This window comes from Sceloporus occidentalis, unplaced genomic scaffold (assembly GCF_023333645.1).
Source record: "Sceloporus occidentalis isolate IW3139 unplaced genomic scaffold, rSceOcc1.0.p SCAF_3, whole genome shotgun sequence".
In the NCBI taxonomy this organism is placed as follows: Eukaryota; Metazoa; Chordata; class Lepidosauria; order Squamata; family Phrynosomatidae; genus Sceloporus; species Sceloporus occidentalis.
The window spans coordinates 130,842,920-130,866,387 of record NW_028316983.1 but is presented as its reverse complement, the minus strand read 5'-3'; the positions used below and the strand labels follow the sequence as shown (position 1 = coordinate 130,866,387).

Here is a 23,468-nt window from a genome sequence, read left to right as displayed (position 1 = left end):
GCCCAAGGTCACCCAGTGGGTTTCATGGCCAAGTGGGGAATTGGACCTTCGTCTCCAGAGTTGTAGTTCAACACTCGAACCATTATGCCTGCAAAGCAAGAGTTAAGTCCCTTAAAATATACATGTACAGACTGGGCCAGAACTTCCCCAACCTTGCTCTAATTCGGTGGTTTTTAACCTTTAGTTTACCAGGGACCACCCTTAAATATATTTTGCTGCTACTAACTCCCAAGATTTAAAACCATAATAATAATAATAATAATAATAATAATAATAGAACACTGAACCATTAACAATCATACCATCTGTTAAACATTCCTTCAGAGGCATCATACTACCAAGTTCTCTCTTTCAGTTACTGTATATACTCAACTATAAGTCGACATCATGTATAAGTCAAGATCAGGTTTTGGGACCAAAATTATGGATTTTGCCATGACCCGTGGATAGGTTAAGGTTAAAACTTGGAGGCTTCTTCAGTGTGTGAATGTGTGTGGATGGCAAGAAAGACTCTCATTGAGGCTTTTTGCTTCATCATTTCAGCTTTTGTTTCAGCCAGACACACAGGTGGGAGAGGGACTCTTAAACAAACAGCAATATTAATCAATCAACCTGGGCTCTTTCTGCATGGCTCCAGAGAGAAATAAACTCCTCTCTGCACCACATGGGGAAATCTGAAAGAGCTGCTATCACATTACCATAGTGACCCATAAATAAGTCGACCTGGGATTGGACATAAATTTTTAGACTTATAGATGGTAGTCGCAAAGATCCATTGGCATATTAAATACCTTATACAAGTTGATAGTAAATAATGGTTAAGAATATATCCTTGCTGAAACGTGATTTTTCCGAACATTTTTTCTTTTGCTGAAAGTGCCCCTTGTCCATTCCAAGTGTGGGTTAAAAGATGCCACTATTCTTCTGACGTCTATAGGCTATCTCTATCCCCCTGAAAAGCTGGAGCAGTCCAAGTGTGATATAGAGATTCAATTGCTAAGAGAGTACAGGGTTCAAATTTCTGTCTGTCTTGCCTCCCTCATAGAATTCCTGTGAGTAGAAAAATGGAGGAAAGAACCAATTATGCTACTTTGAGCAACTTAGAGGAATTGCTTGAACCATTTTAGGGGGAGTTTGAATAACTGATGGCTTATGACATGCCAATGTGCAAGTGATGGCGATGACTGGTATTACTATTATTGGTAATCACATTTAAAATATTTAATTCAGACGCCAAGTGAAATAGTTAAAAATAATGAAGTACCTCAAGTAATAATTACAAACAGGACATTCTAATTAAATTATAAATCTCAGTCTGCCACAAATAGATCCAAAAGCTTGGAAGCAGAGGCCCCAGTCTAGATTATGCTGAGAAACAGTGTGATTTATTAGTCAGAGTATTGATCTGAAATGTGTTGGACTCTGACTCTGGAGGCCAGGTTTCAATTCCCCACTCGGCCATGAATCCCACTGGGTGACCTTGGGCAAGTCACACGCTCTCAGCCTCAGGGGAAGGCAATGATAAACCTCCTCTGAACAAATCTTTCCAGGAAAACCACATGATAGGATCTCCATAGGTCAGAAATGAGTTGAAGATACACAACAATAACAACAACAACAAACTGAACTAAAACGGAAGCATCCTCGTTCAACCACAAAGTTGATTGGTTTACCTTGGGCGACTCACTATTCTTGGCCTAACCTACCCTATAGGCAGGGATGTAGTGAAGGGGGGGTTCTTGGGGTCTGGACCCCCCCCCTTCCATTAGAAAAATGAATGGGGTATGCTGCTGCGCCGCCGCACTCAAGCCTCATTATAATGGTGGCACTTAGTCTAGACCCCCCCCCCCTCCTAAAATCCTAGCTACGTCCCTGTTATAGGGCTGTTGTGAGGAGAAATATGGGGAGGACAAGCATGAATTCTGCCTTGAACCCCTTGGAGGAAAGGGTGGGTATAAATGTAAGAAGTAAATAAAATAAATATATCAGATGGTAAAGCTAAATTTAATAAATTTAATAAAAGTGTTAACCTAGTTAGAGGGAGGTAATATGACTGGATGAACTGAAAAAAGAAATTGGGTGAGAAGGAGGGAAAAATAGGTAGAAGATTATGGGGCAGTACAGACAGGTGGCTAAAAGCCATCCCTGTAAGCCCCGCAGCTGTGCTGCAGCACAGATGCACTGTTCAAAAGGAGCCGCTCTAGGCAGCTACTTTTTTGCCCCGTCCCTATGACACCTCTTCCACCCAGAGGCATGTGGGTGCTTGGACACCCTTATGTCACAAGGCTGTTCCCCATGTGGACGGGGCCACAGCCTTGTGACATAATAGTGCCTATATTAGGGCTCAGTGCATACGGATGCTGCGCTGTATCGCACTCTAATATCAGCGCAAACGGCTTGTCTGTATTGGACCTATGATTGGAAAGTACAAAAAGCTAAAGAGAAAATATGTAATGAGAAACTGCAGAGAGCACTGAGGCAAAAAGAGGACTTGGTCACTAATGTTTGATATAAGGAAGTGAGCAAGTAGAGCTTACTGCACCATAACAAAAACACACAAATAACAAGGCATCAGCTGAAGTTCAAATGTGTGGGTTTAGGAGGTTAGTGCAGAAAAAACTGTAAATATCTCTCTGACTGCCGGTGGATGATTCTTGTGTGTGAGAGAGAGTGCATGAGCCTACAAGGAGAGATGGAAAGAGTCTAGTCCAGAGATTCTCAGACTTTTCACTCTTGTGACCCTCTTTATATCTACATGCGGAAGTTGAAACCCCCCACAAACACTGGATGTAGTACATGAATAAAAATATTTTGTTTAGTGTGTGTATTTTCATTTGCACATTTGTGTATATTCATATTTTTACATTTTATAAAGACATATTTCTTATTATTTCAAAATGAAACAATTTTATTTAACTAAATTTGATTTTTTTTTAACTCAACACATGTGTAAATTTTACATGTAAAATGGTTTGGGAAGAAGAGGAGGAGGGATCTCAATCCACCACCCCCCTCCTTCTCTACAGTTTGAGAACCCCTGGTCTGTTCTATCTTAATAATTGTCTCTTTGGTCTGCTCACTAGAATGCAATAGCTCCATTAACAAGTGAAAGAAAGAATCTCTTTGTCATAGAACTTCTTTGTCATAGAAAGAAAGATGAAGGACTTAACCAAGGTCAGATATAACAAATTGCAGTGATAAATGATTCTGAAATGAAATGCAGTTCTCTCCCTTGCTATGGTTATTGATTTTTTTAAAACAGAGATTGTGCAAGTGAGGACCTTTGATAAATTTTAGCAAGCAGAGTTTAGAAATAACAAGTTGTAAGTAATGTAGTCATTTGTAATTACTGGGGTTTTGTTCCAAGATCCCCCATGTAAAACAAAATTCGTGGATGCTCAAGTCCCATTAAATATAATGACATAGCAAAATGGTGTCCCTTATTAAAAAAAATTGGAAAATCAAGGTTTGATATTTTAAATTTATACTTTTTTTTAACATTTTCAAACCATGGATGCTTGAATCCGTGTATAAAACAATCCGTGTATAAGGAGGGCCGACTGTAGTTATTTTTTGTAACAAGGGTATGCTAAGGATATATGTCTAAGGTAGCCATGAAAGCAATCACATTATTGATCTAACAAGTAATTATTAAAAACTTCTCTATATAGTCTGCCCTCACTGTACACACTCGTACCGTATGCAGCTTTGGAGCTTACACAAAATGGTGCAAGCGCTGCTGGTGTGGTGAAGCATACAAATACTAGATTAATATCACTTGGCAATCTTAGCCAAGATCTACAGTTCCTTTCCATGTATCTAGCTGTCCTTTTAAGAATAGTCCAACCCTTTTGTATGGCTGAGCTGGTTTTTCTGATTAGAATTCCTGCAGCACCTGCTTTGTCAGTATCCACAAAAGCTTATGCTAGAAATTTCTTCTTCCCAGTTAGTCTCAAAGAGGCAATTGAATTTGCTTATATAGTTTATGCTAAAACAGACTAAAGTTGCATCTGCACTACAGTGTTAATGCAGTTTGACACATCTTTAACTGCTGTGCTTCAATGTTATGGTATTCTGGGATTTGTAGTTTTGTGAAATATTTAGACTTCTTTGTCAGAGAGCTCTGGTGTCTCAACAAGCTACAAATCCCAGGATTCTATAGGATGGAGCCATGACAGTTAAAGCAGTGCCAAACTGCATGGATTCCGCAATGTGGCATCAGCCGAACACAACTATCCCCTTCAATACCTATGAGATAGGATAGGCATTGAACAGGTACACCTTTGTTGGATCACAATAGGCATCTGGGGATTTGCTGTGGGATCTGGTCTGTCTTCGAGTCCAGACTATTCTCACCTATATCCCCTTCTCTCATTCTACTGTTCTCAGCTTCTGTCTGGCGTTCTGCAACTTCTTCTTCTTTCTCACTTCACTTTTTTGCAGCTTCTACCTCCTCCTTTGGCTCAGGTTGTGGATCACATTGTATAATTGCTTGTGGTCTTCCAACATGAAAGCACTGGCTCCAATATGAAAAGGTGGACACGAAAGGCTCGTTTCAGAGGTCCAGCATACTCTCTTGTTGTCCTAATGCTTCAAACATGGTATCTTGTTCTGGAAAATCTATCTGCCCCTGTTTTGTCAGCTCTGCTTTGGTCATTGATGTGTCTAATACTTTCTTTGCCAGTTTTTAAGTTCATTGCTGTGTATCACTTAGGAGCATAGCCAACCAAAATACTTTGTTTTATTCTGGCATATAGCTTTTGATGCTTTTGCTTTGATATTTATGCATACACTCAGCTGCCAAAGTATATAGCAAAGATTATAATCTTTATAATCTTTACTATACTAAATGTACAATATGCTTCATATGTGGTTCTCTTCCACATCACAACTAACATGGTGTGTGTATGGTGCCTTTGGCTGGCAATCTGTTCTGGGTATACATGGCAGAGACAAATGCCTTACCAGAGTCTGCAGAGAAGATTACTACCTGACAACATGCATTCAGTGGTTCCTAAGATAGACCTCTGCTTCCTTTCAGCAGTTTCCTTCTGCTCAGAAGCATAACTCACACTTCTTCTGTACAAAATGTCCTGCTCTTTGAAAAAGCCTTGTGTGGGGTGTGAATTAAATGCACCACTGCTGTCTATGTGTATGTTTCAAACTTGATATTGACCATGGTCATACATTTCTTCAACATCTAAGGACCTTTAGTTTCATCTTTGAGCGCTTGGATGACATAATACCTTAAACAATCATCCACAAAAAGAAAGCATTTTCGTTTTTCCCAAGTGTCAGTGTATTAAAAGGGCCATGTTGGTTGGCATTCAAGATGTAAAAACAGAAATTCTGAAAAGATAGGGAAAAAATGTAATTTTTTTTTCAAATTGCAAAGTATGATTTGACTTGGTATACAATTATGATCTTTACTATACTAAGTGTACAGTTTATTCAGGAAATAATTAGAAATTGAATTTAATTTTTAATTTTCCCCCTACAGATAGACCCACAAGGTGTTGGAGTGTAGGAAACTTGTGGACTGTTACAAACTACTTCAGCTTTGCCAGTCTTTGAGAATCAACCCCCGTTCCCAGTGAGAACAGAAGAAATGGTCAACATTAGTTAAACAACAACAACAAAAATTGTTTCGTTTAGTGCTCCATAGTGTCAAGCAGGAGTAAAGCATTTATGCCCATAAAAAGGAATCAGAAAAGGAAACCAGGACTAGGAGGTACAATGATCTCATCACTGCTTCTCAGGCTATTAGGTGTGGGGAACCTGGCTTCTTTCCCCCTGATGTGATAGGGACCAGTACCTATCCTATTGTGTCCATTGGCTACAACAGTTAGTTCTTTCTCCACAATCTCACTGCAAACTAACAGCCAGTGGCTGGTACAACAGGTTGAGCAGCACTACTGTGCATGGCCTTACCCAAAAGTCTACTTGTTATATAGGTTTCAGAAATAATGTGGGCAGACAAAATACATGAACATCTTCTCTTAGAGAAGGTCCAAGATAAAGAAAGAAAGAAAGAAAGAAAGAAAGAAAGAAAGAAAGAAAGAAAGATGATATATAGAGATATGTTGGAAAAATAAGGCTTCAGGAAAAAAAATGATTCCATCACCAAACTTTTCTTTTCTGTCATTTTTTGTTTTATGCCTTTGGGTTTTCATATGTCTAGTTGCTGTGTATGAGAGATCACATTTTAGTGCGTCTTCCAGTCCCTAGCTGAAGTAAAGGCCCAATGTCTCAAGTACAGTGTGTACCTGTGTGGACAGTTACTTTTCTGTGCATTTACCTTAATACCTATAGTCAGGTTCTTGTCTTTTGCTGAAGAACACCCTTTGTAACATAGTGTCCCCGCTGTCTATGTCACAGTTCAAGGCTGTTTACCTTCTTCTGTACTTGGATGACATTTGCTTGCTGAACTGAAAGACTACATTTTATTCCAAGAAACTGCTGCAAAAGATAAGAAATCACCAAAAGTAATCTCACTTTCTGCTGGACAATTTTTCTGGGGAAAAATAATTAAAAATTCAAGTCTATTTAATTTTAACTTGTTAAATACAATAATCATTGTTGTTATAAGCTGTTTACAGCATCTCTATAATCCAAGCTTCAGTTTCATCATCTCTTATATCCAAATTGTCTGACTTAAAGTTTAACTAAATGGTTTTTAGAGTGTAACTAAACTGTTTTTAATGGTGTGTCTAGCATTTCTTTAGTTCTGCTACATTCCTTTACAGATTACCTTCCTAATAATAAAGAATTGATTTAGCAGCTGCATCGTTTCACCTTTCCCAAGAATTTACAGCATCTCCTGTGAGTTTTCCTAGTTCACTATAAGAGTATGTATTTTTGACTTGCAAGATTATCTTAATTCTGTCATTCCATTCTTAATAAAATTTGTTTGGTTAGGATAACTCAAAACTACCGCAGCCCCAAAGAGGAAAAAATAGCTTCTTGCAGGGAAAAACTTAAAGAACAAAGGCGGGGGGGGGGGGGGGGGGTCCTGAACAACCTGATTATTATTAATATATATATATATATATATATATATATATATATATATATATATATTCTGTTCATATAGCAGAAATATGCTGAGCCCATAATCTATTGGGGATCTAAGGGGTTGTTCTCACTAGGTGAAACCCTGCGTTCTGAATCAAATCCAAGGAGTGGTGTTCCTATTAGGATCCGATTTAAACCTAGAACGGTTCTAGAGCAACCCGCAATCGTCTCCACTACAAATCGAATTGTAGAGCGGAATAAAATTTTGATTCGAGTTTTCCTCATTTAACGCGTGTTAAAAAAACACTAGGGTCTGACCTACGTTTTTCCATTGATTCGATTTAGGAACCGGAGCATTTAAATAGGAACGACAGCCTTTGAAATTGCATTAGATGAATGGGAGGAGCGGAGTGCGATGGGGCTGTCCTTGGGGGAGTTGCCCTTTCTGTCCCCATCCGTCTGGCTGTCGCCATTTTTGCTTCCCTCACCCCTTTGTCCGCTGTGGTCTTTCAATAAGAGATAAGGATTATTTTTATTTTTTATTTTAATGGTTTACAGGCGCTAAATCTCTTCAGCGCTTTAAGCGCCTGAAGTCCCGGCTGCTCAAGCACCTGCATCTGCCAAAGGAGCACAAGGCTTCCCCCGGTGGATTGCAACCTCCCCTCTGTGTGGGGAGAGCCCATTTCTAACGGAGGAGAGGCAGGAAGGGAAGGCTCCTCTCAAAGAGGCATTCCCTGCCCGCTTGGGCACTGATCTCGCCCAGGCAGGGAAGGGAAGGCTCCTCGCGAGGAGGCATCTGATCTCGCCCAGGCAAGGAAGGGCTCTGATCAATGGGGGGGGGGGGAATAGAGCCTTTCTCCCTCCATTTCTCAAATGGAATCTGCCTTCTCCTCCAACCCTGGAAAGAGAATCTTTGGGAAGAGTGCTCCCTCCCTGCTTTTCCAGCAGCCTCCTTCATTGATCTCTGGGCTCTCTGAAGGGATTCTCCCTGGCTGTCTTGGGAGACAGGATGCTGCCCTCCAAAACCTATCCCATAGTTCCTCTGGAAAGAGCTTCGCTTTTTGCCAGAAGCCTCTCCCATTGATCTCTGTGCTCTCTGAAGGGATTCTCCCTGGCTGTCAATGAAATGGAAACGATGCCAAAAGATAAATCGCTTCCAAATATTCCGGATTAACGTTACGTCATTCTGACGTACTATTGATTGACAGCTCCAAATAAGGTATGGAGGAGAAGAATCGCTTTATTTAAACACTGATTTCATGCCAAGTAGGAACGCTTGCAGGTAAAAACTTCGATTTAAATAACCAGATGGGAACGATGAACAAAGCGATTTGGATAGCGGGATAAGAACAGTGTTATTTTGAATCGATTTTATTAAAAACGTTGTATTTTAAATCGTTTCAAATCTTAAGTGGGAACAACCCCTTCGAGCTATTTCATTTTGTCTCTCTAGCAGACTAAAATGCATACCCTTCAACTGTCCTGATTTGACAGAGACAGACTCAGTTAATCCTCTATCATTCCATTTTAAGATGCTTTTAAGCATCCCAGTTTCTCTCTCCTTCTTTTACTCCCCTCCTTTGTTTTCAGTTTGTGTAAACAAGCAAAGGAGGAGAGTAGGAGAAGGAGAGAGAAACTGGGATGCTTAAAAGCATCTAAAAATGGGATGATAGAAGATTAATCAGGACTGTCTCTGTCAAATCAGGACAGATGAAGGGTATGCATTTTAGTCTGATATTGCATTTGTATGCAAACTGAGTTCAAAGTGCAAAAGTAGTTTGTACTCAATTAACTCAGCAAGTGGAGAGGACAGGAATGGGGAATTTGACCCTTCCTCTAGGCTTAGACAAAAGCAAATTGTTGTGGTCTCTCCTATTTTGTGTGCTCTCCCTCATTAACAACTTTTGCCACATTGATATTGCTTGGCCACGTGTGTCATGGTTTCCATATGTGAAATGTTGGAGAGTATGGGGCTCGACAGATGGGTGGTTCTGTGCCGCCCATCTTTGCCCCGAGTCAGTGCTACAGCGCTGATGAGCTGCCAAAAAGAAGCTGCCTAGAGTGGCTTCTTTTTTTGTGGCACTGTAAAGGGGGAAAGTGACGTCCTGGAAGTGACGTCTGGAAGCTGCACTGCCACAGCATCATCATGGCATCCCCCATGTGGATGGGAGGCTGCCATTATGGTGCCGTTGGCACGTACTAGGGTTTGGGAGCGTGCAGTTAGTGCATGCTCCCGAACCCTATAATCAGGCCCAGGGCACCACAAAGCACCCACTTGTACCAGGCCAATAACATTGAGAAACAGAATCAGAGTTATCAGCCATCTGTACTCGCTCCATACAATCAATTAGAATGACTTAAAGACAGAAATTCCTTTAAAATAAATTTTGAAATAGTTTACTGACAACCTCAGTCATGTACGCTAAGACAAAGTCGCAGTTTAGAGAGTGATGAGTGCACAGAATTAAATTTATTCAGAGAACAGGAATCTGTAGCATCATTTTGAGCTATGTTCTTCACTGAGTGGAACCTAAAGTAACAATGGGCTTTGTAATTATTTACAACACTGTTTCAAAACAAAGCTTTAGCTAGTTCTTTTAAACTTCAAGAGGAATTTCTTTTTTCTCCATGTAACCCATTCCATACTCATGGACTCTCTTCTTTTTGTACCATTGTCAAACAAAGAATAAATGATGGTCTGTGAACACTGAAAAGATTTAGCCGTTTGATGTGGAGACATTTGAAAGTCATGCCTTTGCTATCCCAGCAATCATCTCTTCTTTCATGCAAAAACAAGAACAGAACAAAGTTGCATTAGTTCACAGGGTGGTTTTCTCCCCCATTAATGCAGCCTCTCTAGGCCAAAGTGCCCAGTAGTGGGATTCTTTCCCATTCTGAAAAACAGCAATGAAATTAACAAGTACATCATTTTTGCTGACTGTTCAGTTTTAATAAAAACTGGTTTGGCTCCAAATTAAGCTTCAAAAAGAGCTATAGTCCCTTCCCAATTAAAAATAAAACAAGGCCAAATTCTTGCCTCATTGGCAGACTTTTTAGCCATGTTTTACCAAGATGACCCCTTGTCTGGCAAAATGCAGTGGGAAAAAATTGTAGAAATGACCTAGTTTGATCAGAAAGCTAGTGTGTTTGTGTGTGTGCCCTTCTTAGAAAGGTTTCAAAAAGACAGGCAAAATTTTCTTGTGGGTGTCATCTTGTTATAGACAACCATGTTTTACAGAAGAATAAAGTAAGTGTAGCAAGGTATACAATAGTTAATGGTGGAGCGTATTATCTGAAAGAACAGATTCGGGGGGGGGGGGGGGAATGAAAGTAGCTCTGTTGGCCCATTAGACAAAAACAAAAATCAGTAGTGTAATGCCTTCCCATAGGGCTGAGAAAATTAGTAATGAGCAAGCTTTTTAATTCTCTAGAACTCTTAGTCAGGATATGTTCAAGCTATATTTAGGTTTTAAAAGAAAAGAATAGGAGCAGGAGGAGACAGAACTGTTTTAGACCATGATAAACCATGACAACTGCTTTTCATTCTAGGAATATGTGAGACTTTTGTAGGGTCCACATTTTAAAATGTCTGGATTCAGACTTCCCAGACTAAATGTGTGCATCAGAACATATTTATACTTTGGATTATGCATTCCTCTGAATTTTGTAATATAGTTTTCTGCTAAAAAGGTGTAGGGAGAGCAAGAAAAACAATGCGAGACAATATTACTATGGACAACTATAGAAAAATGCCAAAACATTTTTAGGAGAAATTCAATACAAAAATGTGTTTTTAGAGAATATTGTTCCAAAAGAAATACAGTGTCTGTGGATTTTTAAAAACGATGTATATATATAGAAAAGGGGGGGTGGGGGGGCAGACTTACAATTGAACATATATAAAGCCAAAGTGGAGTGGAAATACACCAGGAGTTGGCCATGTGCAACTGATTTTGACAGATCATTGTTTCAGCAGAAAGGAAAAGGTATATTTTCATAATGCCGTACTAGGAGAGGTGACTTGAGAGAGTGATGTGGGACTTGATCACAGAAAAAGAATCAATTATAAAGCCAAGATTTCAGGCTTTGATGACCAAGTGTATTGTAATTTGGTCAATATATCTAAAGCATAATAAAGAGAGGAAGGCTTTTCCAGTTAAACAAAAGAGGGACAGGTCACTCTTGACCGTGTTGAGGTTGAAATGATCATGAAACCAACCCTATCTTGCGTTGCAGGGCTATAGCACATGAATTGCAAGTGAATGTTAGATGAGAGAATAGAATGGTCTCACTCATATCTTAAATGCAAAATAACCACTGTTGAGGTGTTCATCCTATCTTCAAATGTCTTCCTCTTATTGGTTTATATACATATTGGTCGACAGAATCACAAACACTTTATCAGAGTGTCATAAAGTATATAATCATTCCATCCTGGCTGCTCACAAAAACAAGACCCCTTGCTCAAATGCTTGTAAGTCTTGCTCTTCATACATCAAGCCAGATAGTGACTAAGCTGTCAACTCAAAAGCCCTTGGCAACAACACAGGGGCTACAGATGTTCTTGCCTTCACCCGCACCATGACAGGCTCCACTGCTCCTCTGACTAATACTGACATTGACCTCTCCTCCTTTCTGGATGCAGGATGAGTTGCTTGGGTGATGACTGGCTTGTGGGCAAGCAATTAGGGACAGGGAGCGAGATGCAACCTCAGTTTTCCTGCTCTTACTTCATGAAGGTGGGGAGTGCATTTTGATGGTGCAACAGAGGACAGGCTGTGAGAGAGTTTTGGCCACTCTTGGACAAGTATAGCAAAGCTGAAGCACAACTAATTGCCTTTGAGCAGTTGTATATGCATTAGCTAGGTCACTGGGCAGAGTGAAGCAGCTGCCTCAGGCAGTGGGTGCTAGTGAGCAGCAGTGAGGGGTTAGACCACAGGGCTAATGTTGCACAGCCTGTCCCTGTCCCCGATATTTATTTGATAATTATTTGAATAAATAAAATTTCAAAATTTATAATGTTAAAACATAATTAAACAAACCATAATGTTAAAAAGACAATTGAATCAAAACCAGTTTAAAAGCATATTAACTGGGGAAAAAGGAAACCATCCATGCATTAAAAGTTGCTTTCTACACAAGAAGTCCACTTGCATAGAAAGAGTTTTGCTTTTGTGCAGGACAGCAAGGAGGGGTAAGCCTAACTGTATGGCCCATGAGCAGCCACTGAGAATGTCCTAAACTACCTCAAGCAGCATAATATCTCAAGCTGGTCCCGGCAAATATTTCGTTCCATTCTGTCAAGCCCACCTTGAATTATCTGCATGAAATTTCTCGTATTCCAGTGTTTGCATTGTCAATAGCCCTAAGCAGTACAGTACATTTCACCAGGGTTTGTGGGAAGCAAAAGGTGTTACTCTAGTGTGAAGAAAGATATTTTTAACTGAATAAACAGCAGGAACAAATTGACAGCATTGTACATCTCAGCTGTTACAAAAATCACAAGTAATGTTCCTTGTGTCTGCAAAAACTGGATGTTGCTGCTGTTGCTAAATGTGACCATAATCTTCTTTCAGTCAGTGGGAGAAGATGTACTGAATTTTTTGCCCCCCCCCCCTTTTTTTTTTTTTTTTAAAAGAGAAAATACTATTGAGCAGAAAGATAGGGATGTCTGAGTGGCTGTAATGGGTGTGTGGAAGCACACATCTTTTCTTCTGGCACCGAAGCAGACTAACCTGATCTGCACTTTCCAATTTTTTTTTTTCATATGGTGTAATTTTGTTGTTAGCTGCCCTCGAGATGGTGATCCTGTGGATGCGACATCTGCAAGAGTCCCTATCCTCCATCTCTCTGTTCAGGTCCTGTGGACTCATACCTGTGTCCTCCCTAATAGATTCCAGCATGTGGCCTTCCTCTTTTCCAGCTGCCCTCCACCTTTCTTAGAATCATTGTCTTTTCTAATTATTTGTTTTTCTTCATGATATGGCCAAAATACAAAAGCCTCAATTTGGTCATCTTGCCCTCCAGAGAGAGTTCAGGCTTGATCTGTTCTAGAAACCATTTGTTTGTTTTCTTGACTGTCCATGGTATTCTTCGTACTCTTCCCCAACACCACATTTCAAATGAACTGATTTTCTTCCTATCGGCTTTTTTCACTGTCCAGCTCTCACATCCATACATGGTGATAGTAAATACCATGGCTTGGACAATCCTCACTTTGGTGTTCAGAGTTATGCCCTTACATTTTATTATCTTGTGCAGTTCTTTGGTGCAACAGTCCCCATCATTTCATTCTCTTTTCTTCCAAAGTCCTCCATTGAAGCTGTGGCTTTTAAAAACATGGGACACCTGGAGTCTCCTCCCCACCCCTATGACATTTTCTATTATTTATTATGCAGATCGTGGAGAAGTTAACTATCTCTCCTAATGCTAACATCACACTCAGAAGCATTACTTTCAAAACTGCTTTATAGATAGGGAAGAAGTTAAATTTCCTTAGATTATTTGTATAGAATGTACTACCCTTTCTTTTCCCCCTCTAAAGCTGTGCCTGTAGGAGATGTAGATATACAACAGCTTTTTGAGCAAGGGTTTCACTAAAACTGGGATCTTTCTTTGCAGATCTAAATTTAACTGACAGCATTTGTGCTCTGTTTTATGCCCCCATCCTATCTGCAAAACAGGGGCAATGGTTTTGCATGGACTCAGTGTTTAGATTGGAGTTCCTGTACTGGGAAGAAGGTGGGGTATAAACAAACATAAACATAACAACAACAACAATAAGATTGCTGTAAGGATTATTGAGCTAGTAGAAACAAAATGCTTTGTATGCTCAAAAATCCTTTTAAAATGTGAAATACTACTCTTAGCATTGTTACTGTATAATAGCAATGACGCTATTAAATAGTGACTGGGCAGAATACTTTCCTGTATTGTGTTCAACACAGAAAGCAGTCTGAGAATCAGTTGCCACTGAACATGTGCAAAAGGCAGCCACCGCTAACATTAAACTACTTTCTTTAAAAAGAAAAAAAAATACCAGTTGACAGTCTTACACATGTCTTATAAAAACAAAACAAAGCAAGCAAACAAACAAAAGCTTGCCATACAACCAAGGAAAGGAAGGCAGGCAGCATGTAGTAGGAATGTGAATTCTCCCTCCCTTTACATAGGTACATGCACGTGTTCATGTACTTGCAGACAGAACCAGGCAAGTCTCAGTCATCAGCTGGTTTTGTTCCTGTAGAGGAAAGCCTTGAAGTGAAAGGGTTGTTAGCCTGGTTCTCCACAACAAAATGAGTCCAGAATATAATCATTAGATGAGAAATTACTAAAATCACAATGCACCTGCCACCCCCTCGAAAGACTCCAGATGCTTTCCATAAAGTCCTGCGGGGGGCACACGTGCCTTTCAGACCTAAAAGACTCAGCATTCTGAAAAGGCTGTGATTACTCAAGGGCCTTGGCCTCTCAAAGAGATCTTCCCCACTCTGTTCCCATTCCATTGCTATACTCACTTTATCCCTTGTTTTCCATCCCACCCCCCTACATCTACACCTACACCCCCCCACACACACACAGCTCTTATCTGGGCCCTAAAAAGTTTTCTTTCCCCTTCTAGCCTGCCTTACATTCCTCCAGTCCTAATACATCTTATCTAGAGGCAGAAGGCCTCATGTTTTACTGAATCTAACAAAGGAAGATGCATTCTCCCCAAAGAATTTTAGAGACCCAATTCTCTAATTCATATGTTTAGCTTCATCATTAACTGGGGTAAGAAGTGCTTTAGGTGAACTCACTAGAGAAATTGGCCTAATTCATGAATTAACAAATTAATTAATTTGTTAGTTCCAAGTTCTCATTGTTCTCCTTCACCAAGGAATAGAGAAAACATAGGGTTAAATGGCGTGACGGATAACATATTGTACATTTAATCACCACTTGACCTTACTGTTTACATGTTTTCCTCTATGTATGCGAGTCTGCGCCATCAAGTTGTTTGTCAGTTTATAGCAATCCCATTAATTTCATAAGGTTTTCTTAGGCAAGGAATACTTGGAGGTGGTTTTGCCAGTTCCTTTCTCTGAAATGTAGCTACAGAACCTAGAACCTATAGGTATTTGTTGGCAGTCTTCAGGGCCAACCGTGCTTAATTCCCAATATTAGATAGGATCTGCTGCCTTTAGGGGTTTTAAGGTGTTTTGCTCTATACCCACATATATACCTGCCAGCCTGGGGGTATCCCTATAATTCTGGAAAGCTTATGCCACAACATATTTGTTAGTCAAAGGACTAATAAGACATGATGAAATGGCTAGAGTTAATGCCATTACAAGATTGATTGACTCATTGATTAATGTGGAGGAAAGAGATAGGAGACAAAGTACATCAAAGTTACATAAGTTTCTTTAAAAAAAAATCAAAACTAAACTAATCTTAGGTATTTGCCCCAACGTGTTTGGTAGCAACAGAGGCAAAGAGCAAAAGGAGGCATAAAGGGAAAAGGGGTGAGTATACTGTATATAAACACATTTACTTCTTCTTAGGCTTTGCTTTGGCTGGGAATCACAGCTTTTGATAAACATTACTGTCATTTAAACAACATTTGTTTTTGTTTTTTTTTTTAAATAATCCCTTTCTGATTCTGATGGTTTTCTGCTTTTCCCTCTTTGAAGGTAATACAGGGTTCAAATTCACAAAGAAGACAGGGTAACACAAACCAAGGTAGAATCAACAGAACATGAATAGAAATATTCTATTTCCATCACCACCTGAAGAGTATAATGAACCACATACCTCAAGTGCGCAGGTAACCACAATCATCTCCGAGAACAAGCAACCAGCACAGCCAGCAGAATCCCCAAGTATCACATCCAGCATCCGGAATGACACCGAGCCTCCTGGATCAATGGATAACAGAAGCCTGGAGGATGGTATCTATCTGAGCAATGCAAACAGACATAAGGGAACAGTGGCAGGCGCTTGGAGGGAGACTGAGATGCAGAAGGAAAAAGGATGGCAAGAACAATCAGGAAGTACAGGGGATGGCATCAGCAGTCTGGTATTCACAAATGGCTTGCACACTGAGACTGAGTCTGAGCCTGGCAAAGAAAGGGATGACAAGGGGGGAGCAAAAAGACAGGCTCAAATCAATCCAAGGACGGGCAGTGCTGATTTGGAAGAGAGACTCTTGAAAAACAAGTTGCTGTTCAGTGAGCCGCTCAGCAAAGCAGGTTTCCAGTCACACCGTGATGTTTCAGAGCTGCTTGATCCTGAGGATGGAGAGGACCAGATAAGGTAACAGAATGGCAGAAAAAAATGGCAATGCCTTGCATGCCTTTCAGTTGCACCTTAAAGCCTTTGAGCTTGGGCTTACACTTGGGAATGTCACCCCCAAAGCAAGATTTTCACAGCTGCCACTTGTTCATCTCCCCTTCCCCATGTAAAGGCTTTTAACTGAAAGGGCTTCCAGAGAAACGTAACAGCATTGTGTTGTGTTGGCTGATTTATATCCCACCTATTTCCCAATGCTGGGACTCAAAGGGGCCCAGGTGGTGTGCCTTCTCCCTATAATGCAGGAACTCTAAAGCAAACCAGTGTCCCTGAGGAATGGGAGACTGATTCAGACTTCTCAGTTAAGCCTGCTTGAAGATTTAGAGATGATGAAGTCTCTTTAGCAAACAAATTATATTCAAAAGCATAGCCAGAGGAGCTTGAAGACTATGCCATAAGAGTTTTTCATATCTCAAAGAGTCTTGCTTTTTTGTCAAATATTTCTCATTTGGGCACTATTTATTTAAGTAGTCATATCTTAACCAAAATTATAAAATCTCCAAGTGGTTTATAATAAAATCACCTTAAGGAATTAAAAATTAAAAGAATAAAAATAATTTAAACGCTCTAATATATACTAAACAGTTGATTTAAAAGATGAACATTTTCAAAAACTATATGCTATTTGGTTCTATTTTTTCTGTTCCATGTCATTTATATTCTACTCCAAAAGTTTCTGTTTTTCCTAAGAAAGTATGGTTCTTTAACTGTTTAATTTTGGTAACTTACACTAAAAAGCATCTTTCCCATTTATCATGTCATAAAAGCACCTAAGAAATAATACTCTTTTCATTTCCTCTGTTCTGCCCATGGTCTTCTAATGAACTACTTGAAAATGAACCAAAAGGCAATGGGAGTTTCAGGATATCCATGGGGTTTGAATCTAGCTGATAAGTGAGCATCACATTCTAGGCTCACATGTGTTTTACTGCAATAGCTTGAGTGTCTCTTATGCTTTGCACTGCTACTATTTTGCTTTAACTCCCCACACATACCATAAAGGTCTGAAAAGAATGACATCCAACAAGTGTAATGTCTCTATTGTTCAGTCGTATCTTTCCTTTTCAGCTTCGCTGCTGCAGAAGCCAAGCTAAGTTACAGTGATGATGACAGGGAAGATTTTGCATTTAAAGACATCAGGGATGGATTCAGTTCTACCTTTGAAAAAATTGTGGAATCTGACCTTATGAAGGGCACATACTACAGCAGTCTGGACTCCTTGGATGTGCTCTCACTGACAGATGAGACAGACAGCTGTGTTAGCTTTGAAGCTCCCCTCACGCCTCTTATTCAGCAAAGAACTAAAGAAAGTTCTGAACTTTTAGAACAGAAACTCCTTGCTCATCGGAAAGACCTTCTGGAGCCCGTGTTGACTGATAAGGAGGAAGAGGCAATGGCCAAGGCTCTGGATAGTGAATTTGGGAGCCCACTGAAACATTCTATCACTAGCAGCCGGTCTGAGAATGTGCTCAGCAGGGCATCTCTCAAAAACATCCCTAACGGCTACCATGTTGAGAGGACAGAAGAAGATGCTACAAAGCTGATGAATTCAATCAGGTAAAATGCTTTTCTTGTACTATAGCTGTCAACCAATTTCAAATTTACCTTGGATTAACCATGTTTAAGCAATTAGCTGCTGCCGTATCATTGAAATTCAAGTATTGCATATTCATTATTACTATTTTTTATATCTTTAGTATATTTGATTATTAGTACTGCCTATTTTGTTTTATTTTGCATTATGTCTCTCTCTCTCTCTCTCTGTTTTTTCTATTGTATTTTAGTACTCTACATATTAATAATTTATACCATATACTACTGAATAGTATGTCAATGTTTTATTCTGCAACTGTTTCTGAACCGCCACGTACATGGATGGTCCTATATAAATAAGTGATGATAATAAGAGTTAGTAGTAGTGGCAGTGGCATTTATAGCACTGATAGCCTTAATTGGTTCAAGGAGCCAATTAATCAATGAAAGATAGATTAATTAGTGGAAGAGAACTTTAAATTGAAAAGGTGCTTTTAATCAGTGCGACTATATGTTAATGGCCTAGTTTCTCGAGGCTATTTCATGCTTATGTGCAAGTGTCATCGTCTGTATTTCCTTTTCTTGCCCTTAATAAAGATAATGTTTCATTCTGACATTGTTTGGTAGCTTTAGTTTATTAAACCCACTGTTTCTTAAATCCACCTTGAGTCCCATTATTTGGAGAAAGTCAGGATATAAATGAAAATAATAAGAATAAGAAGAATATAATTGTTACCATATACCTCCATTTTATATTTTGAAAGTAAATTGTCTAAACATCCAGAATTTGGTAACTTATCAATATCCACATTTAACCAACAAATTGGTTAAAGGCAGATTATTAATCTACTAAAATGAAGCAAAAGCTTGGTAGCCCTAGTTATTCATAGTGATATCAGATGCAATGTTAAGAAAAGAGGAAGGACTGAAATTATAGGGAAGCAAGGAGAGAAGAACAAAAGCAATCAAAACGGTCAGGAAATAGTTGGGATCAGTGATCTTCCTAATGCACTGTCCCATGCTGTTCATTTAGTTTTAACCTCAGGGAAATTACCAGTATACTTCCAACAAGGCAAGAAGTTAAATTCATCTTTTTGAACTGAAGATACAGTATTGTAAAGATGCAACTAGCACCAGCTGAACTCAAACATCATCAGCAGCAGCATAGATGCTGAAGTTAAAGCAGCCAGAAATGGGGGTAATTTAAACCCCCTCCCTCACAATATTCAGGGAAATTCCTTCACCAAAGCTGGAAATTCCCATGGGAGAAAATCCCCCATTGGCAGCCAAGTCTAGGGTCCTTATCACACTAGCGAAATCCCATTCAGGAATGGGATTTAAGCTACTTTTAAAATTTAAAAAAACTGCAAATGCGGGAAGTTTATCACACGATGTCACTGTTAAAGTGAAATAACGTGAAAATAAACCTAAGGTAAAAGTGGAAAAAACAGCAGCTTTTTTCTTTTGGGAAGTTGCGAAAGTAAAAAGCTGCTGTTTTTCTCCCTTTAACCTTAGGTTTATTTTCACGTTATTTCACTTTAACAGTGACATCATGTGATAAACTTCCAGCATTTGCAGGTTTTTAAAAATTTAAATGTAGTTTAAATCCGATTTCTGAACGGGATTTCTCTAGTATGATAAGAACCATTGTCCAACTCACCAGGACGGAAAGATAAAGAATCCACACTGTTGTTTTCTCTTCATCCTCAGCTAACCTAGATGAACTCCTCCTCTGCGAATATGTCCCCTAGCAAAGTGTAATTCATTTGATATAAACCCAGAAGATGGTTTAATTTGTGATTTAAACCTTGCTTTGTGCTGAAATATATGTAATAGACCTTTCTTAATAATACACACACACATACACAGTGGTGTGGTGAAAATACTTAAGTATGAGGGACACTCCTGTGTAATATAACAAATGCATGTTTGCCCAAATGTTCTTTTGGAAAAAACGAGTGGAAATAAGAGTGCTTGGTGAATAGAAAGTGTGCCCCAGATCCAGTGGGATGTGGTGTGGAATGGGCAATATCATAGCACTGTTTATAGTCTTCACAACTGCTAATATCAGGAAGGTGTGATAGTGGACTTTTGATGGCAGACACACTATGTTCCACAGCATCCACTTATATGATTTGGGAGTGAGAGCTTAGCCATTTCATGAGGTGCACAATCTATTTTGGTTTTTAAACGAAGCCCAAGTACAATGTTGACTAATTGTGTAAGGGATATGAGCATTAGATATATTGAATATTAAGTAAATTGGGCACTGGCTATGTTATACAGTTGGCCCTCCACATTTGCAGCTTTGACTTTTGCAGATATGATTATTTGCTGTTTTAATTAATATGTTCTCTCTGCTGAAAGCTGACCACAGAGTTGTGCTGAGAACCTAGAAGTTCCTAGAGAAAACACTTCTCTGGGCATTGGTAGGTCTTCCAGTATGATTCTATGATCAACTTCTGGCAGGTGTTGGCCATACAGTTGCACCCGAAGACCTGGAGATTCCTAGAGAGGTGTTCTCTTGGGTAAAAAGAATAGGTTTTTTTTTAATTTGCATGTTACCCCCACATCCATTGGGGATCCTTCACCCCTAACCCCAGTGAATGTGGAGGGACCATTGTAGTACCTTGGAGGGATTGTATGGAGCTTGACTCACCATGCTATAGGATGATGTCAAATATGCTTCATTAGTTTTTATCACTTTCGCTGAACCCTGCATCTGAACAAGGTTCAGATTTCAAAGTTTATCACCGCTACATAATAAGCATTAGAATTTCAAGAGTTTAACATGTTTAACATGTCAGTTGCAAACATTTGTAACCACTATACAATTCCATTGAAGTTTTAATGGGCTAAAGAAAAATTTGTAATGTAATAATTGCGTATACAGTCACCCCTCTGTTTCCGCCGACTTGAGATCCGCCCACAGCTGCACACAGGAACATACTCCAGTTCAAGCCAATAGGGCTTGAACATACTCACATTTCTGTTTTCAGTGGTGTGTGTGTTCTGGAATGGATGCCTCACAAAAATGGAGGAGCGACTGTACATTAATGTATTTAACCTAAGTTAGAAAAGTTAACAGTAGTCTCTGGATAAACTTCAGTATTTATGGTTTTATTTGACAAGAGATGTATTAACAATGTATGTTTTTGTAGGATTTTTCACTTTTTCATATTTATACTTTTTTTAGGCTTAGGGATTCTGGGAGTTGTAGTCCAAAAAAGTAACATTTCAAAAAGCACACTTCCAAATTCCCCAGAACTCTTAATCAGGTTAGATGCACACACATAGCAAGTAAAATCAGTAGCAGAGGTAAAAACAGTGAAGCAGATAATTAAACCATCATACAGCTATAAAAATAAAATTAAAATAAACAATGGAAATATCTAACAGCATTAAAGCAGTTCTTAAAAAGTCTAGGAGCACTGAAAAGAATACAACATATATTCCAGACAAGCATCTCTGGGAGGGCATTTTGCTTTGAATGTTTTTAAAATGTTACATTCAGTAGATGACTTTCAAGAGCAGGATGGTGAATGTGTGGCATTTCACACAGTACTGTACTGCAACTTTCATAATCCTTCACTTTTGGCTATGCTGGCTAGGGCCTATAGGAGTGCAGCTCCCAACCTATTTTCAAGCTGTTGAAAGTTAGGTGCATGCTCTATGAGCAAAGTGCAGCTCTAGTGCTGTTTTTGTGCCGCCTGGGTGACATCATCATCATCATCATCTGCAAAATGTCCTAAAACAGCAATCACCACAACATGAGGAACTGTATTAAAGTTTCGCAGCATTAGGAAGGTTGAGAACCATTGCCCTAAAATGTCTTCTGTGGTGTGTATTGCATCTTCACTATATCTGAAGGCCTACTGTTAAATTTCTCCCCAAACTCCTTCCAAAACATCCTCTAGTGAGTATTCCCACTATATTTTTGGACTGTCTGGACCAGAAAAATCCTTTAGAAGCCTTTAAAAAAACAGGAAGAGGCTATTAAGCTGAGAACCTAGGACTCTCAACTAAAGGCCCATGACCTTCCTTTTTCCAAGGAAATGATGGTTGCTGATAATTTTAATTCTTTTGTACAGATTTGGTTGAAGACTCCCTGAAACTCTTAATTTATCCAAACTCTAAGTGGCACACACAGTAGTTTTTTAAACTGGCCCTATATTCCAAACCTATATGTAGAATTGGAGTGTGTAGACTGGCTATTTCACAAAGGCCAGAGGGACTTTGTTTTGATGAGTTGCAGGAAAGAAAACCCCATATATCATCCTCCATCCCTCAAAATTGGGGATCTCCAACCTGTAAGAACATTACCTATGTTCACAGAGGACACATTAGATAAATAGAAACTTGTGGCAAAAGAAAAGGGAAAGGAAAGAAAGAGAACCTGAGAGTAAGTGCTTTGAAAAATATATGTTTTAACTGAGATGGCTAGAGGAAGGATTTTAGTTTAAGGTTTTGCTTGATAGGTCCACCATCCAATTCAGCTTCTCTTTACTGTGTTGTGTTCTTGCAGTGATACCAACATAAAAGATGCTCTTTCTGACTCTGACTCTGATATGGGAAGTACAGAACAACTTGACCAGGGAAGCACAGACACCCTCGTCAATGGCTGCAAGGCAGATGGTGAGGCTGCCAAGAGATTGGCCAAAAGATTGTACCACCTTGAGGGATTCAAGCACTGTGATGTCGCGCGCCAGCTTGGGAAGAAGTAAGTGAAGCTGACATAAAACTAGCCCTGAGCCAAATTTGGTGGGTTTTAGTTTCATAAGCTTAAGTCCCTGTTTCACAAACCAATTTTGGCCCTAAGTTTTTATTTATTTTGTTTGTTTGTTTGTTTTTTGGAGAATAGTGGGATCCAATTCAGATCAAATCAGTCACTCATTAAACACAAAACCAAGACAGATCCGTGATTCCTATAGCCCTTTCGGACAACTTGCTGTTGGGGGAGGAACTGGAGCAATGCACCCTTATCCAGATCTGTTTGAATATTGCTGCCCACATGGAACATAAAGTGGGTAGAGATGCCTTGTGAAAGGGTGAATTGAAAATATTCACACTAGGATGCATATTCTCATCCACATCCTGATCCAATTGTGTTTACTGACTAATCATGACCAGAAACAACCTTGGATGAAAGTCCTCTGTGCTACACTACTAGGCAGTGAAATGAAGAAAGAATTGGATTGGCAGGGTGATAAGGATAACTCAGCAGTTTCTGCTCCCTTTCGGACTGATGGCAGTGGGAAACTTTGGCCTAAATCCAGTTGCTAGAGGAAGCTAAAGTAGCCCCATTAAATCATTTGCTGAAAAACATATGTAAATATATTTCATTTAATGGGTCTATTTTAGATGGGACTAGAAATTGGATTTAAGCCTTTGTGTGTCCACAGTTACATCATGATATAGCCAAATGTATGTTGCTATTGTAGCACCATGACATCTTCATGTTCTCTTTGTTCTCTGGATATCACAAAGAAGAACTTGGTGGGGGGGCATATGCAAGCACCAGCAGCAGAAACAATGATTGAAAAGAGTTGTGTAAAAAAATTCCAAAACAGTGAAATGCAGAAATTCAT

At 39.4% G+C, this 23,468-nt stretch overlaps 1 protein-coding gene and 1 long non-coding RNA gene across 6 annotated transcripts in view; one reads left to right on the top strand and one right to left on the bottom strand.

Annotated features, from left to right (window-relative positions):
* LOC149316801 (uncharacterized) overlaps positions 1-16,302 on the bottom strand; it is a 36,551-nt gene extending 20,249 nt beyond the window's left edge. The window contains exon 1 of the long non-coding RNA XR_016280530.1: positions 15,811-16,302. This is a non-coding gene — a long non-coding RNA (uncharacterized LOC149316801). The remainder of the gene's footprint in view (positions 1-15,810) is intronic.
* The window catches only part of PSD2 (pleckstrin and Sec7 domain containing 2), a 79,800-nt gene that overhangs the window by 7,544 nt on the left and 48,788 nt on the right, over positions 1-23,468 (top strand). For 3 of the 5 annotated variants that reach the window (XM_089516301.1, XM_089516300.1, XM_089516302.1), the window contains exons 2-5: positions 6,747-6,822; positions 15,690-16,311; positions 17,416-17,904; positions 22,406-22,600. In XM_089516301.1, the coding sequence (XP_089372427.1) occupies positions 15,755-16,311; positions 17,416-17,904; positions 22,406-22,600 (1,241 nt within the window). In that variant the 5' untranslated portion in view covers positions 6,747-6,822; positions 15,690-15,754. Of the gene's footprint in view, positions 1-6,746; positions 6,823-15,505; positions 15,522-15,689; positions 16,312-17,415; positions 17,905-22,405; positions 22,601-23,468 lie in introns of those variants that run through there. The other 2 variants (XM_089516299.1, XM_089516298.1) reach the window with 2 other exon arrangements.